This window comes from Lineus longissimus, chromosome 18, assembly GCF_910592395.1.
Source record: "Lineus longissimus chromosome 18, tnLinLong1.2, whole genome shotgun sequence".
NCBI classification, from domain to species: Eukaryota; Metazoa; Nemertea; class Pilidiophora; order Heteronemertea; family Lineidae; genus Lineus; species Lineus longissimus.
Window position 1 is genome coordinate 10723342 of NC_088325.1, and position 18427 is coordinate 10741768.

Consider the following 18427-nt stretch of genomic DNA (forward strand, 5'->3'; position numbering starts at 1 on the left):
CTCAAAACCACAGAATTCACTCTCAAATTCAAAGTCGGAAACTAGAATGGTATTACCCAGGGTTTCCCCGGTCGAAAATAGGAATTTTTGACCTTGGAACCTCGTAAGTCGTTTACAACACTTTGGCCAAATGTGAAAAATCACACTTTTGAACCTAACTGACCACTTTGGATCCAAGAATTTCGTTTTTTCTCATGAAATTATTCATCGTAACCTTCATTCACTCATTCAGGTTCAGCGAGTCAACTAGTAGGCCTATCCATGACAACTATGGCCCTCGTTCTGGTTCTTGGCGCCGTCTTCAAGGAATAAATTGGCTACGAAGAGGAAACCGACGGGGGATAGCGTTAGTGCGTCACTTCAGAAACCTTTCAATGTTGAAATTAAGTCATAATCGTCTATTACTGACTGTATCATGCGGGCATACAATTTAATCTCGATACACGTGAAATATTAAGTAGTTACGATACAGTCTTCACTTGGTTTACGTTTTGAGAAAAACTTCCATTGTGTCCTCGAGCATATTCTGTATTTATCATTAGTACCTGGAACTTTGACGTCACACACTTTCGCTGTCCTTTTTGAAGAAAACCATGACTCCGACTTTACTGGTACGTAAGTAACATACAGAATGTCAAACAAATGCTGGTCGCCAAAGACGAAATAACCACTCCGCCATATTCCGCAAGCAGCAATGTTAAGAACAAATCTATCGCGCATGTTCGGCACAGAAAGCTTTGCCATGATGGAGAATGTACTCAACGTTTATTGGCCAATACCTGATCGGTACTAACCGAAATTATACTTTGACATACATTTTGAGAACATTTTGAGAACACGGTTATCCTATTTTTCCAATACTACACTTCATCACTCATTCTCTGAATATGTTTTATAGCTCTATGTCAGATGACGATATGCAAGCACATGGTTCGTTCAATTCATATACACATGCAGTGACATTTATCCAAACCACCAACTGGTCATGAAATGAGATATCACCAGTGTTGATAAGGACTATGTGCTCAGTCAGACCAAGGAAGTTTTATAAAGTTTAATAGTACCTCCGTCCATGATCAAACTGCAATAAAGGCCATGTTGCAAGTAGTGTAACATAACACAACTCGACAGCATAATTAGGGAAGGCTTAACTTGAATGTGTCAACAAGCTGTCAGTTTGTCCATCCATCAGGTCTTACCAAAAGGAGAAATGTCACTGCCTGTACGTGTTAGTCTACTAAAGTGGACAAGCGAAATCATTACGCGATCGTCTTTTTTACTCTTATCCTCCATTGTTTTCTGTTCAAAAAAGTGCGCGTTTTCGTACGCCTGGGAGGTGTGGTAAGTGTAAGGGCCTGTTAATCATTGATCGAACTGATGTATTTTGTTCTAATGTATGACCAATTACAAAACAAGTACGATAAGTCCTCTTAATTTGGTATTTCATATGTATTTTCTGGAAATACAAAGAGCTGTTGATGCTGCTTGTTTTCGAAAAGCGATCCTTTACTGAAATAATCGGAGAATGGAAATTTTGTAGCTTTTGTGTTTGTAATATATATGAAATTGAAATGAGCGCCTGTAATTGCTTTCAAATTTAACAAACACGCAGCTTATCATGTGAACAATTCGACTTCGAATTCATTGTTGATTATTCGATATGGTAGATGAAGCGTGTGGTATCCTCCACATATGCCGCAGACTTGCGATTGTTTTCGCAGAGACGTGAGGTTATTCCTACATATGCAACAGAATCATCAGTCTGCGGGGTCACCGCGGGAGCTGCCTAGGCCAGAAGTCGGTCAGCACTGTGTAGTGTGTTGAATAGTGGACATGTCATCCCGACAAGCGATTTCACCCAAAGGAGATCTTTTGATGATAAGTTTCAGTGACGATTGTCACAATCATGTCTTTGCGGCCACAATCGCTGTTCTGCGGCGCGTTTATTTTCACCCGTCCAATTGAACTCCAGTCCGTCCATCATAAAACTTGTTCGTCCCTTAGATGGTTTTCCTGTGAGAAGTTTGTGCATAGACGCATGATAAAGTGCCGTTCCAGGCAGGTGCATTATTAAAAAAAACCCATCTTAGTGCTGGGACAATTTTCAGGGAGTGACGGATGATCATCCAACTACTGAGTTTTATTGGGCCTTGTTCTGCTGAGAACCTGTGGACATGTCTACTGCTTAACAGTGTTATAATGTATTCCAGATTTAGTATGCAAATGATCTATGCACAAATGTCCATTTGACGTTGTGACGGTATGTAACATAACTTGCACATAAATGTACAGGGATGCTTTATCATACAGTTTATATCAGAAAAAATGCAATTTGTTTTCTAATGGAATTCTTGAGTTAGACAATCGAATTGACGTGTGGAAAGGAAGACCCTTCACGCCTAAAATGAGGTTGTCAGTGGGTACTTAGTCACTGGGACACCCTGTGCACATTCACAAAACTTTAATTCGCTTGTTAAAATAGTAACATGCCTCATTTCTATCCCGGATATGACGATGATACGATTTGAGAAGTCTCGCACGTAACGGGTAGAACCTATAAAGTCTTTCTCCTTCAAGGAAAACACTGCGTTGCGCATGACTGCAAATCATGCACTAATCAAGGGAACAGGAGGTGGCAGTTTGAGCGCAACGTAACGCAGTTTTCTTTGTAGGAGATAGGTTTTATAGGTCATACCCGTTACGCGCGAGACTTCTCAAACTGTACCATCGTCATATCCGGGACCGAAGTTCCAACGTAAAGTATTGTTGTGACAGCAAAGTTGGGCAAGATGGCGGCGTATTGCATCACGTGTTTGTTACCTGATCTTGAGGAACAGTGTTTCTCGATGCAGAGCAATGCACTGTGATGAAATGGGACTTCATCTTACGGTCTCTTCAAAGTGTTTGATGTGATATTAAAAGCATCCCTAACCGTGGTAGTATATAGATAGCACTTGTAAAAACGTCACATAAGTCTAAAATGGCATTAGCCCATTGCACCTCAGAGGACTACGGGTTTTTGGAGAATGTTTTGGATAGATAAGTTTCAACTTTTAATGGGACGAATACCCAGGACCACTTCTTGTCTTAGGCTGAAAGCAGTGGGCCGCATATCACAGAAAGAGTACAACTTCTGATTATGCACGAAGTGCCTTTGATTTTATGGAATGACATGAGGAGAGCATTGTATCAGTGCTGCACTGGCCTAACCCTTAAGTGACAACTTTCAATGGCAAACAAGGGCCTTGCTCCGAATGCTCCCTTGATCTGAATCTACGTTGACAAAATTAAGACGTGCCTGAAAGATCACGCATTTTGTCTCATCTTCTCTGAAACGTTCTCGAAACATCCGTAGCTTTAAAATGGTGGCACGTTTGTGTTGAGTCCGTCGTTTGGTCATAGATGGTAGTCCAAGACCGAAAAATGTCGCGCCACCGCGCGGGTCAAAGTGAAACCTCCTGTTTCAAAATTTCAACGAGAAGTACCCACTTTGAGAAATGGAGCAATTTGATTCGTCCAAGAACGAAAGCACACATGAGATTTGTTTATTGTTTCTGGTCTCACCGCTTGTGTGTGATTCTTGACTAAATTCAGAGCTGGAAGTACCGCCGTTTCTTTTTAAATTTTGCTGCAAGTGGTGAGACTTGAAAGCAGTTCAGATTGCGAAAGATAAAAACTGGGAGAGCAGAGCTGGAATTACCGAACAACCCATTTGTCCTTTTGGTAATTAGTATTTATAATTACTGGTTTTCAGAAATTACATTTTGCTTGGATATGTCGCAATGGATCCTTATTGACTTCCTTGTGACATCGAGCACATTTTATCTGATCTCAACCTCATGGGTTGACTACCCTCTTGTAGGAATGGTTTCACAGCATCTTAGCAACCCCTGTGGGCGAGGTCGAGTTGAATACATTGTTGTTCTGGACCATACCGAGTGCTGAAGCAACTTGTTTTAGCCAGGGAAGTTGCGAAAAGACTCATTGATACTTTTACCAAAATGGCGTTTTGGGTTACTTGTGAGATTTAAGTTTTGCCTTTTTTACTTTGAAGCTGAACTAAAGCCCGGTGAACTGATGACTCTATGATTGGGGTAACCCTTTTAAACGATTGTTTCCGGGACTTTCGTATATCATGCATTATTCACGGAGTATAAGACTGTATGCAGTGACAAAGCGTATTAAAAGTACGTCAAAACATCAGAACTTAGATACATTTTTCAAAGTGTTTCCCTCGAGAATTACATAATATCGTCAAGAAAGAAAAATACCCTAATCCTCATACATTTGTATCAAACATGTCAACGATGGTGTTGTTTGAAATGACCACTAACAGTCGATTCAAGAATCACTCGGCATCTTTTTACTACCAGAGTAATTTTTTTGTACTTTTATGTCACTTACTCAGTGTTGATAATGCATTTTAAGCAGGGAGTTGCTTTAGTTCAGTTTATGCCCACGAGGTAACGCGACATTTAATTTTTGGAATGGGACTCGGCCTTTTTTCGAAATTTACTTATCGCCTCTTCTGTAACTTTTTACATCATATATTCGATAAATTCGAAAGATGAGTGGCGCAGTCAAATCTAGGAAAGGGTCGAAATGTTTGCTAATAGTGACGTCATGTTAATAACAATAACAACACGAGTCCCTTGTTGGAGCGAAAATTGTCGCGTCTCAATATTGTCAGTTTTGCATTCGTATGACGTCATTAAGATCAAATCATTTCATCTCGAGGGTTGTGGTATCAGAGTCAGAATTTGAACATTAAGTAACGAAGTAAAATCTATCAGCGTAAAATGTCGATGAAACTATTCTTTAATAATGACATGACATAAGGCACCTATTCCATAGAGCTATACCCTATACTATACTATACGCGAACAATAGTTTCATGGTCATGCACCCTTTGTGAAGCCATTGTTCGCGTATAGTGTAGTATACCGTATACCTCTATGGGGAAGGTGCCTATCAGTTGACATAACAATCACTTCCAAAATTGACTTTCCACGAAGAAGCTTACTTACCTTTCAAATGAATCAACTCATTCATAAGTTTAAAATTTCTATTGGTAATCATATTTGACCAAAACCTTCTATTTCACCGTTATAACATGTAAGCTGACTTTTGAAGAACTAAGTTGGAAATTAAAGACATTTCTGGCAGATGCTCCCACGAGCCTTGTTGCATCTTCTATGACTAGGTGATGGATCCACTTACGGGGTTCGGTGTTGCACATAAAGCATAATAAACATTGTACTTCAATCACGCTGTATTAAATATAATTTTGTTATGTTTATCTATAATAAAAAATATAACTTAAAAAAATACAAAACACGCATTTGTTTTTATTTGGTAGTTCTTCTAACATGTCCCGGATTCTCGCCTTTCTCTCGTGTCATGACCTGTTCTATTTCACTGTGGCGGTTTCCAACGGTGGCAAAAATACGACCGGTGTAACAGTAACAAATGCCCCCCTGGAAAAAGTGTCCGGCCCTATTGTATTCTGCAATATGGTGCTATAGAGACCCTGACCGTCCATAGCTCAGAGATTGAAGCGCATAATAGAATCCTTTGTTTCTCGGGAATTCTATCCTAGGACATTTTAAACTTCTACACCGGCCTCAGCGGGCTTTTGGTAATTTGAATTACCCAAAGTGTATGGTAGGTTGTAGGTGGACGTTTCATCAAAAGACGTTAACCGCACCAGTGGGTAGTTTTTTATCACCAAATAACATCTTGGACCATAGTTTTGCTGCTGTTGATATGGCAGCGGGACACTGTCACAGTGGGTGGAATCTGACAGGGAAAGACGCAGTTGAATTGGAACATGACAGTCATCACTTTGGCTATCTCGAGCAGCTGCCCTGGAATCAGTACATTCAAGGACAAGGTTAGATTTTTTTAGCCTTGAAGATCGGTGCGTTTTTATTGGACCACAAGATATATCGGGCTTTTCTGTAGCAACGTTCCGAACCCGAAGATTGATATCACAAAGACTTACTCTAAACGCACGAAGATTTTCTGCTCAGTTTGAGAAAAGGTCAAAACAGATACGTTCGTGACATATAAATATTAGCCGCGATGACGTCATTTCAAGAATAACAAATCCGATTTTGGGTCATTTTTTCTTAAAATACCTCATTCGTCGATCATGATAATTATACTATACAACAAATAGTACAACATCAGTAAGATTTTAATAAAATATAGTATTACTCAATCAAATGATTGACATGCTATATGCCTTCGAGATAAGTATTCGACGGATGAACAGAATGTTTTTTATCATTGACATTTTTGACAGGCCTTACCATTTTCTCCACAATACAAAATGTCATACACTCATGCATCCTGGTGAAGTTCATCCCTCATCCACGGCCAAAGGTGAACCAACCTTTGAATTGTTTGCAGCATATGTGTCTACTGCTGAGACAAAATAGGGAGGTTTAGAGCAGGGTCTTAGCACGGATCCTTATTACGTGAGATAGAAGTGTACACAAAATGCGTACTTTTTCTACAAAGTTTTATTTTCATCCGGATCCGCGATAAGTCGCCATTCTCAACCTATCCAGAGTCTTTCAAAAAAATTTTCTGAAATACTATGCCCTAACCTTTTAAAGTTCGGAATGTATGTACTGAATAACCGCTATATTGCGCAGAATTGAGGTAATAACCTAACACGGTGAATTTGAGTCCTCAGTGATGTCGATATCAGTCTTTTCGCCTTCGTTGACCCGACTCCAAGGACAGGACAGTGATAGCCTGGCAAACCTCTCTCCTTCCTCGACTGTCTCCGGTAGATGGCGTCCTCTTGTTTCCGGTAGCAGGAGCGCCATGCAGGTAGCCACTGCGCTACTGGAACAAAACACGATCACTGGCAGTACTGGCCAAATCGTAGCCTGAAAATTTGAACGTCATGATATAGGTTTTTAAAACCTAAAAAATAATGATAATATATTTTCAAAATCTATATTAATTTTATACGTCAAAATTAACAAAGTATCCTACGTATCGATGCAGCGAACGCTCAGGAATCGCATCATCATTTTGGAAGTTAATTTATTAATATATCCTTTTGGGTGAATAACTTGTTAAAAAAATATAACATGCAGTGCATCATCCGTAGTCGTTTCAATCATTTTTCAATCGGTTGGGTATGTTTTCCAATTGACTTAAATAACGTCAAAGAAAGGGGTGGGGCAATTTGGGGTCAGATAAGCTTTTTTCGGTTGGATATTATGCAAAAGAAGGGGACTGGTTAGTATGTTATTCAGTGATTCACAGATACAATGTAACTTGTAGAAACACAGATAGGCTTATTTTCGATGTACTATGAGATTGCGTGGATTTAAGCCTGGAGTGTCCTTCATGATGCTCATGTCTAACTAAATCATCCGCTGTTGCGAGTGACGAGCATGGCAAACTTGAGTTCTGGTGCATCGTAATTCAAACGAAATATTTGTTGATATGAGACTTTTAAAAATATTCAAGGATTTAGGTAATCATTTTTGTACCTATCAATGACATAGATTCGGTTTGAAATTTCCCTTGAAACCATGTAGTAACTGCAGGACAGTGAAGTCACTGCAGATCTTGACTTACTGTCTTTGCTATGAAAGGCGACAACAACGCTCCAACGCGTGCCCAAAGGGAACCCGTCCCAACACCCAGGGTTCTCATGCATGTCGGGAAGCATTCAGCCGAATGGAGGTAGATGGTATCGAATGCAACAATATTGAAGAATTTCCCCACGAAGACGACACCTACAAGTGATGTTTCATACTCTGCAAAACATGATGGGAGAGACCGTTGTAGTCCAGTACTTATTTTCCGTTTGAATGGGTTTTTTTAACGCGGACTCGGATTAAATTTTCTAAAAATTAAAAGATAAAGCAATATTTTAATCCGGTTGGACTTTTCATGAAATAAAAAAATGTCTAGATCAGAATGTGCCACACGTCCATGCTTTACACCAAAAAACATGGATGATGAAGAACAATCAAACAATTTTTTTAAAATATTGCTTAAAATAATATTTCATGCCAAATACTTCCTCATTTAAGTGCCATCGTTGACGTCATCGTGGGATATTACATACATGTAATGCGTACATCATCATAGGGATTACACGTATTACAATTAGTTTACATTAGAAATGTTTAGGGGTGAATGCGAACCTGACTTTCACTAATATCAGTTACATAACAGAAAAATGGTCACTCCATTTTTGGGCTCACATTTTGATATGTTGGAATTTTCGATGATGACATAACAGAGAAACGAATCTAATAATTATCTTCGGTTCCCTGTTGTGTTCATACATGAATCATCAGCGTTGTGCACTTTCAGTAACTGTACTGTGTGGATTAGAATGCAGGATTGCACTGCGATACGCAGTCTGCCGACGAGGTTTACTGCCGAGTCCACAGCAATATATTTTGCCGCCAGAGCAACCCCTGTATAGATGTGTGCGTCTTGTTGAATTTGATCACAACGGCATACCAATATATGCATCAATATATCAAGATATTTCATATCAATATATCCATTTATCAATATCCGATAAAAAGCGTAAATAAGGGCTATTTCGATGATGAAAATGGAATCTGAACCACCTTACCTGGTTTTCCTATCAGGAATATAGAGGCAAACAATGAGATTGTCATTATGAACAGTGAAGAGACTCCTGTCGTCCTTCTGCCGAGGTATTTTAGGACCGGAAGTGACGCAAAGCCTCCCACAACACCACAGAGTCCAGATATGGCGGTGTTGATGTAAACATTGGCGCCCAAAGAACCGCCAATGAATATCAACCCGTAGAAAATAAAAGAGCAGGCAAACCTAGCATTATAAAAAAAGAAAAATATTTAGTCATGGTTTGAACTTTAGACAGATAACATAGGTCACATATGTAACTTGAAGTAACTTGTCGAGTCCCGTATTTTGTAATAATGAGGAAAAGTCGGGAATAATCGCTCAGTGTTTGTAGTGAAAAGACCGAGACCACACTTGCAGTCACAAAACCGCAATTTTCCGATATTTTGAGTTGATGACTTCATCTACACCACAACCAATCTGGTGCTGGTATTAAAATACGATTCCAAAGTCATTAAAAGTATGAATAGCATTATGACATTGTGGAACAGGCATGCACGACATGCCTTTGATAAATTGAAGGAAATTACGAATTCATGATATAAATGCTCTTTTTGACAGAAAGTATCAATTTCCTCTCAGTACAAAACGTATGCAAGTTCTACTTTAAATTTGCAAATTTAGGTAACCTACACAAAACTAAGTACAGTGAATGTCGTGAGTCTATTCGTCTTTCAGGTATTAAGCTTTTACATTGGAACGCCTTTGCCTTGGCCGTGCACCGCATGGGAACTGTTATCTACTAATATCACCTAGAAAGAGGGATCAATCTTCAAAACAAATCGTGCTTACCATTGGACATAAGAAGCCAATGTTGCCCTCCGAATGTTAGGTGTCCGAAACAGGTCAAGAACTGTATACTTCTTCTCTGGGTGTTCAGACATCATCTCCAATTCTCCATTGATGAGAGCACGATCTTGAGGAAATGCCAAAACCACATCGTCGGCGAGAGGGCGACCATTGAATTTAGCAATTTTTCTGATGTTTTTCCTGGCCTCGTCATACTGCTGATTCGAAACAAGCCATCGCGGAGACTCGACTAAAATACTAAAATTAAGGATATTTCGAACAGAGATTACATTTCGTTTCATCCAGCACTTGGAACAACCTGTTTAATATCAGCAACGGGTCTCTTGGTGTCGTTGCTAAAAGGCAAACAAATGGCGTAGGCCATTTTGAAGAGTCTAGGAGGGTGGAACATGCGTTGACTATTTCCGGCACCATCTTGGTACAAAAAGTTGGTTGATTATTGTGTCACTCCGCTAAAAGTAGTCGGGTCTTATTTGGCTTATAAAAAACACTCTTTCCATATATACTCCTACCTCTAACGTGCCTAAATCCGGGCGTCATTTAACAACTGAAGCACTGAATACAATCGGACAAGTAAACTTTTGAGGTTTTGAGAAAATCAACAGGTACCTTTGAATCTCTCAAAAAATGTGATGTGCTGTATATAGTTCCATTTGATGAGCACAGGTTTAATTACCGACCTCATATTCTGTTGAGGCAAACTTCACATAAAATGATGCAATGCAGAAAAAGTTGTCAAAAATACTGGATTCTGACAACCACTTTTTTATAATATACATCTGTAGACTTCGTTGTTTTAGGACTGTTTGATGAACACACTGCATTTTTCCCAGTGATACTCTCTCGACTAAGTGTGCTTCGCGCAGAATCATAATTTTGCCTCCTTGCTGCCTCTATATTTCCTTTAGCCTTCATTTTGACTCCTCTTTACCGGGGGGGAGCATTTTGTGTAGTTTTAATTTCTAAGACGATAGCCAATGTTTAACTTGATAAGGATGACGTCTTAACTTGCTTTCGCCAGAAGTGTGACTCGTTCATTTTCAGAACTCGGTACTTAAATTGTAATTTCTTGCATTCTCGTAACAATAGCATTCCGCGAAGATGACGTCACTGCAGCTGCTGCCCTCTATTTCCCCATCGCTGAATTACAGGCAATGTCGGACAAACATGCGGTTTCGTAATGGATTCAGGCTTTCTAACTAGGGCAGTTAGATTCAATCTGGCACATGTCCGAGTGTTGGAAATAATACATAATTGTTCTGAATATTTCTCTCTCTGACTCTATGGTATCATTCATGCTAAAAACAATGCAGGGTCAAAGATAATTGACTTTGAAATAAGCTCAAATGCGTAGAAATAATTGTCGATGTCCGACTGTCACGTGACTAAAACGTCATGAATATCTTATTCAAATGACCTTGTGAGCTATAAATAATAACGTCGCGGAATGCTATTACATGTATGTATGATGTCCTACTTACAATTTATAGAAAATCATACAAAAGGGCACGCATCCCAGGATGATTTGCATGGTAATATGGTTAACAGGTGCCATTGCATACGCTATCCCGCTAAGAAGCACCACAGCACCATTGAAACCACCATGGAAAGAGATATTGGAGAGGACCCTGTGTTTCGTGCCACAGTATTCCAAAACTGCAATATAGAATACCAAGAAATTATCATACGGAAACATATTCGTACACGCCAAATTGCAAAGAGTTTGGCTAATGCCATTAAAATCACTGCCAAAGTGCCCTTACTGAAACTGTAATAGAAGAATGTACTGAAGACAACCGTGTGTTTCACGCCGCAGTAAAAAAGTCGCATAGTGAGCAGACATCAGACTCAAGCAACTGGTTTCCGGGCTGAAATAGCTAACTGCCGAATACATGCAGGTTCGGCCCTAATATTTGTTTTGAATTTCACAATGTTGCCCCAAATATAAAAATTCTTCAAATGAAATAAAAAAATCGCCTCAGGTCCAATCTATACATTATTGTTTACTATCTGCAACGCCAGCTGCAAGCGAACACTGTGAATTTTACCAGTATCGGCTCGGCATCATCTCGAGATGGTCCCTCATTAAAGGCGACACAAGCTTGTGACTTACGTAGGACGAAGCACACCGTGTAAGATCCCCCAGTAGTAACTCCGAGGAAAAATCGAAACAGAAGGTAGGCATAATAGTTAGGAATGAAGGGCATGATCAAACCAATTACGAAAGTCATTAGGAATCCAACTGGAATCACCCTCATGCGGCCAAACCTAGAACGAAAACAAGTATGGTTATTAAATTTTGCTATTGGGGATTCATCGAACGTGACAGAATTAAAGGTCGTGACGTGACGTCTGGACGTCAGTAGGAAAACCTCGACAGGGACTTTGAGGAGAAGGTGACTGTAGTAAAATCAGCCGAGTGTGATTTCCGAGTCAAACAAGATTGAAAAAAACATACATTTGGAAAGTTTCGGCGTATTCGGCTGGGTGCGACACAGATGCTTGATAATCAAAGAAGTAAGAAACCTACCGATCTGCTAATGATCCGAAGACAAAGTTGCCCAAAAGCCAGCCGGCCATAATACAACTCTGAGAGACGGGTATCAGCCATTCCTTTTCACAATAAAGTTCGTACTGAAAATGTTGAAACACTTTTTAGTGATCACTTTGTTTGACAGAAGTGCAATCCATGGAGGCAACCTCACTTCTTTTTCATTCTGATTTTAATCCTTGCACTTTTCGAACGACTTTATGGCCATAGTTAGGTGAAACTCTTGACACTTCTCCCAGCTTGGGCTGTTCAGAAATTCGAAACAAAGTAAAATAGTTCATCACTATCTCGATTTTTTTAGCAAATTGGGTGTTAACATGAAAAAAACATTTATTACTCAAAATTTCTGCAATATTTTTGATGCAAAACTCGTCAAGTGATACAGTGCTCCCTAGCAACAAATATCGGTATTATCAAATTATTTTCTTCAATGAATTCGTATTGATCCAAAGATATCAGTAATATGTCACTTTTCGACACAAGTTCATATAAAATACCCGCATCCCAAAATATGATATTCCCAAATAACAGCGGGTTGTTTCAAAATAGGGGTGTTTCGTCGCCCACGTGGAAACTTCTTTAGGAGAGTAGTAAGATAAATTCAGGTTGTAATCGTTCGAAAAGGAGCAGTGGCCCTTCATATATCGGCAGCATTTTTACTGGCTATATCTGCTGATACACGTGTGGAGTTTAGCTGAGGGTGAATGATTAACCAAGCAATTACTAGTACCATCAGTTGGCCTAACCGCGATCGCTGCTTGAGAAAACGTAGGAATGTTGACTGAAGTTTGAGTTAAGGAAAGCTAGACAGGAGACAAATCTGTCTCGTTGAAGATTATCATTTAGGTTTTGTTTTGATACGGGAAACAAACAAAAGAAACTTGCCTGTCACACTTTGCATAATTGTGGATCAACATTTTCTCAGCCTGGAGTAAACGGAGGATACCACTCTCATAATATTTTTTTTCTTCAAATAATAAGAGGTCGCATACTTTGACCTAGATATATTTTCCAAATTTTTTAATTTAATTTAGACAGAGGCTGCTTACCTGTGTCAGTATCGAGCTAGAGTATCGCCCATTATTTTCATATTCCCATTGGACACAGCGCCTCCTATCGCTTATGTTTCCTCTGACGTCACTTCCGTTGACTAAATCTCCAGAACGCAGAATATTCAAGGTGAACTTCGAAACATTCTTAATATCAAAGTCGTAAATTTCACATGAGCTAAACTTTCTTTTTCCATTTTTAATTTCACTCGGAATGAATATATCCTTTAGTTGCTCTTGTGAAGCGTTCCCAAAACTACCCGTAGGTAATGCACACCAGTAATCCTGTGTTCCTCCGCTGATGAAAATATAGGCCAGAATATGCCACCCGGCGGGTAGCGAACTCAAGACGGTCAAGAATAATGCCACGCCCTGGAACCGGCCGAAATGTCCAATATGGCGGACCAGAACATCGTCCAATGTCATTGTAGTGTCAGCAACTGATTACTAGTTGAACAGTCTAATTTTCGAATAGAAAAAGGAAAGAGAAATGCCTGATACAATGATCGCAATGTAACATTAAGGCTACAGTCAAACTAAGAATCGATGCCTTCCTATTGCACTTGGCCAATTAAAACTCTCCCAAAGCCAACATGTATAGGCAACCAAAAAGTGTCGTGTAGCTGCGACCGCTCGACCCTCACAGCTTGACGAAATGTCAAAATTGGCCTAAACGAAGGTAGTTGAAAAAAGCTTGGAATCAGTGAAACCATGTAACCAGTGATAAACCTTGGAATAGTCAGTACTAAACCGTGGAATCACTGTGCAAGTACCGCGTGAAATCGGGCGCGTTCCTTCCACGATTTATACCCTCCCAACTGCCAATCTCGTCCCAGCTGACTTTATTGATAGCAATTTGCCAGTAGATCCAGAATCAACCTTTTTGTGGAGGATGACGTCATCATTGAATGCATTGGAAATGTGTTGTTGTCGTTAAAAAATAAACTTATTTTCATGACGGGCCGCCATTTGCAAATATCTAATTATTGCTCTTCGATGAAAGCAAAAGTAAGCTTTTGTGATTGTTTTGTATTCCATATACTAAAATAAAACGTTTTTATCAGAAGAATCATTTGTATATATAATGCTCTGAGTAGATATGACAAACATGCACACGGGAATCACAAAAAAATGTGTCTGTTATGAGGTGATAATGAAGTAAATTAATTTTGATGTATTTATTTTACCATCAACCAGCATGGCAATTAGAAATACTAATAGACTCATGCTGGTTATTAATATAAAAGTTTAATTTAGAATTGTTATGAGGGATACGTCGATTAAGGGATGACTTTTTGGAAGGTCGCCACCTCCCAGTGGTCCAGAGGGCCAACATCCTGACATCCATCCAATAGGAATCGAGATGGCTGATCACATGTCATCCAATTAGTCTGCCCTTATCAGCGTGGCCCTCCAGCCAACGCCTCAGAGACGACCCGACCTGATATGTGAGTGTACGTAAACTACAACCTGAAGTGCAACAAAGTTCAGAAAGAATACCGGACTTCTTGTTTTTCTTGGTCACTTGATCCTGCCCTCACTCTAGCTAGTTCCCTAGGAGCCTCGTGTCCGCTTAGAACTGGTTACATCACGAAAATATCTCTACACTATTCATAATTTCTAAACTCCCGTCAATTCCGATCTGATCATGTAAATATAAACTCCAAATATTGATTCGTAACCACCTTAGGTTCAAATTGCATTATTTCATGTTTTTATGCATTTTTAGGACTGATTCCAAGGTTTATCACTGGTTTCAAGGTTTCACTGGTTCCAAGCTTTATCACCTACCGACCCTCTCACTATGTTGCTCAACGACGAAATGTCAAAATTGGCCTAAACGAATGCATTGGTTATCAGTAGATGGTGATGTATTCATGTATAGAAATAGAATTTTGAGAAGAGCGTAATGCATATCATGAATAACATCTATCGTTGATTTCTGGCGCATTTTCATGGGTCGAAAACAGATGACTGTATAGTAATAGTTCATCTAACAATGCATTTATGGGCGTTATGTGCCAACACCCGCTTATATACTAATGTAGGGCATGTGTAAAGTAGGCGTACATAACCCTGCACTAGTAAAAATTCTACACCTTGTGTTGATTTCATTTGTTTAGGTAGATATTAATAGGATATCTAGATTAGAATAGCTTAGCTTGAGCTACATGCAGCTTTCTTCTGTAATTGATGGTAGGCCCTGTAGTCCAGTTAATTTAGGTTCACCCTTATTTTGACTGGACAACTGTATCTCAAGTAGTTCGTACAGTAGACTCAAGGTCCGCACAGGAGGTCAGCAAGTAGCCGCTTTTTGGGTGGATAAATGGACGCGAGACTATGCACGCACAAAAGCCAGATCCCCTGATCCTAGACGTGTGTAGCGTGCCAACTCTAGATTTGTTCCAACTACAAAATATTTGTTCCAACTAAAGCATGACAACTCCAAAACATGATTTGTAAGAGGGTATATCGGAGATAGAATGGGAAAACTGTGATAGAATGGGTTACCCCCCCCCCCCCCCCCATGTTACTATCACTATTATGACTAAGGGATACTTTGTGGCCACATTATTTACAGTAACCAGGGCCCATTAGTTGCCCAATCGATGTTAGAGACAAAACGCCAGCGTCAGCTATCCTTCTGCAAATTGCATTCTGTATTAATGTCATGATAGTAGCCAATAGTAGCCAAGTTACTACCAACACCGATTGAGCAACCGGGCCCTCTTGATGAAGTTATATTTTGGTAAACTAGCTTAAGATATAAGTTTGGTGCTAGTGTCTATAACACCAAATTGACCAATGAGGAACCGGCGTTAAGATAAATGCCAGTGGCGGCGCCACAATCGATCGTACCTTCTGACGCCATGACGTCATTTTCTGGTCTGTTGACGTCGCATGAGGTCAATCACGGGAAACCATTGCGTACATTTTTGCACAGGATTTCAACAACATAAAACGTGCCTAATAACTGGCATCGCGCATATTTTCCGCAAAATTATCTTAAGAAACTGATAGCTCAATAGATTTAAAACAGGAAGATGCAAACGTCGCCGAAATCGGTCGAAAATAAGCGATCGTTTTCGGGCTCAGAAATAACATGATAATGCATTGGAAATGGAGAGTTTTGGTATGATCGATTGCAGCGCCACGCGGCGGATAAATCGCGCCGGTTCCTCATTGACAAATTTAAAGTTCCGCCCCTGTTAGGCTGGGTTCACATAGAACTAGACGGTATTCGGTATACGCTATTCGATATACGCTATTCGGTATTCGCTATACGCTATACGGGCACGGCGAGTCACATAGGGTAGCATGCGTGCGGTATTCGGTCTTTTGGCGCCGATCAGACAGTTCAGACGAAGAAGATTTGGCTCTTCTCCCCTTAGCCGAGGATGAAGCTGACCAGGCACAAAGACCAAAGAAAGAAAGAACAGAATGAGTGCGGCAGACCTCTGTTGGGGGAGTACCACAGGACATTTAAAAACCTCATGGATCATCCAGATGTTAATTAAAAGAATCATTTAGTTGATTAGTAATAAAACATGTAATGAAGGCCTGTACTTAGAAATTGCAATAAAATGAGTAAAAATGAGTACTATTGTTTCTAACTTATCCTATAGTATGCAATAAATCGTTTAATAATTGTGATAGATAACATTAAAATGCATGTTCTTACCAAGTCCTCTGGTCACTTCTGAACAGGGTGGTATACGCTGCACGAAAATCGAACGCGCACGATTACCACTATACTATACTATACTATACGCAGGTATACGACCTTTTCGAATAGTGCCCTCTTATGTGACCCGGTATTGTGAAATTTCCTTGTCAGATTTCAGGTACCCGCGTGCCCTGGCAAAACGTGCACCGAATACCCGAATAGTATAGTTCTATGTGAACCCAGCCTAGGCCTACCCGATGTATGATGATTCTATGATCCTCTTTTACTTCACTCTCTCCCTGGACGACACCCTTGGTATGTTGGCGTTCGTTCAGACCAGAGATGGTCCAACCCTACGGTGATACACTGGTGATACACTAAGTCTTCATGATCATCAGCATTCTCTAACGCTGGCGTTTGTCTCCAACAAGGATTGGGCAACTGATGGGCCCTGGTTACTGTAAATAATGCGGCCTCAAAGTATCCCTTATTTTTTTTCCAATACCATAGAGTGTGTTCGATAGTCATGACAAATGCAAATTTTTGCTGAGGATTTTTATGTTATTTTGTAATCTCTTCCATAACCTTTGATAAAGACCCCCAATCCTTCATGTATGAGCTAAGTTGGCCATAAAGACCCTGACTGACTGCATTGCTGACTATGAGGGGTGTTCTCAAAGGCCATCAGCTGTCTGAAAAAAACAATCACCTATAACGAGCTAAAACTAATCTTCAAAATGAAAAAATTAGCAGGAATTTTCTAATAATGAAAGTTAACATTTTTTGTTGCATCATAGTTCACCCATACATTGTGAAAAAGAACTCAAATAAAATAAAATAAAAAAGTTACTTTTTGGACATTTGAAAATTGCCTGTTATATAATGAAGATACATGATTAGCTGGGTCCAAATACAACATATACATGACCAACTAGATATACCATTCTCTGCTGAATACCGCATTCAATTATCTTATTCTATCTCTGTGATATTTAAAAAAAAACCTGTGGATATTTACTTTCTGGAAGGACTGTATATGTATGAATAAGGATAATATTCATTTGTTCTAAATATCATGCTCAAAGGAATTTGCTGGCGCACTTAACCGGGTAACTGATCATGATATTATGATTGCCATCCCCTTATTCTATAATGTGCATGTAGTAGCCTGTACAATAAAAAACTTCGTGAAACAGCTTTAAAAAGCGTTGGGAAAATTGGACAGGGGAGAAGCCACGCATGCACTGCAAATGAAACAATGAACCGAAAATCGAGAATAAACTATTTTTATTTAGTTTTAATTTTATTACAGGCTAAATAAGTTCATAATCACGATACAGCGTGAGGACGGTGTGCAGTATGTGTTATGCATTATGTACAACAGTCTACACCAAGATAAGTTCATAATCATAATACGGCGTGAGGACGGTGTGCAGTATGTGTTATGCATTATGTACAACAGTCTACACCTAGATAAGTTCATAATCATAATACGGCGTGAGGACGGTGTGCAGTATGTGTTATGCATTATGTACAACAGTCTACACCTAGATAAGTTCATAATCATAATACGGCGTGAGGACGATGTACAGTACGTGTATATTAGGGCCCTATTTAACTTTTTTCTCCGGGGGGGTAGTGGGATAGATCGCCGAAGGCGATCTGCATGCGCCGCAGGCGCATCTGGGGGCC

The 18427-nt window shown here is 39.7% G+C and overlaps 2 protein-coding genes across 6 annotated transcripts in view; one reads left to right on the plus strand and one right to left on the minus strand.

The window, feature by feature from the left end:
- Positions 1-5335, plus strand: part of LOC135502481 (mucin-2-like) — a 19390-nt gene extending 14055 nt beyond the window's left edge. Inside the window, exon 7 of the mRNA XM_064795339.1 lies at positions 233-5335. Coding sequence (XP_064651409.1) covers positions 233-312 — 80 coding nt within the window. The 3' untranslated portion in view covers positions 313-5335. The remainder of the gene's footprint in view (positions 1-232) is intronic.
- Positions 4494-14880, minus strand: LOC135502480 (organic cation transporter protein-like). Of its 5 annotated transcripts, none has more exons than XM_064795337.1 (9): positions 14860-14880; positions 13069-13737; positions 11999-12102; positions 11582-11736; positions 10950-11124; positions 9451-9705; positions 8624-8844; positions 7606-7787; positions 4494-6902 (listed from the first exon to the last, which is right to left on the minus strand). In XM_064795337.1, exons 2-9 carry the CDS (start codon positions 13492-13494, stop codon positions 6678-6680), a joined length of 1743 nt encoding a protein of 580 aa, XP_064651407.1. In that variant the 5' UTR covers positions 13495-13737; positions 14860-14880; the 3' UTR covers positions 4494-6677. The 5 variants fall into 5 exon arrangements, with proteins under 5 accessions (XP_064651407.1, XP_064651406.1, XP_064651405.1 ...); XM_064795336.1 differs by having other exon boundaries at positions 14574-14873; XM_064795335.1 differs by having other exon boundaries at positions 14569-14873.
- Positions 14881-18427: the final 3547 nt, after the last annotated feature.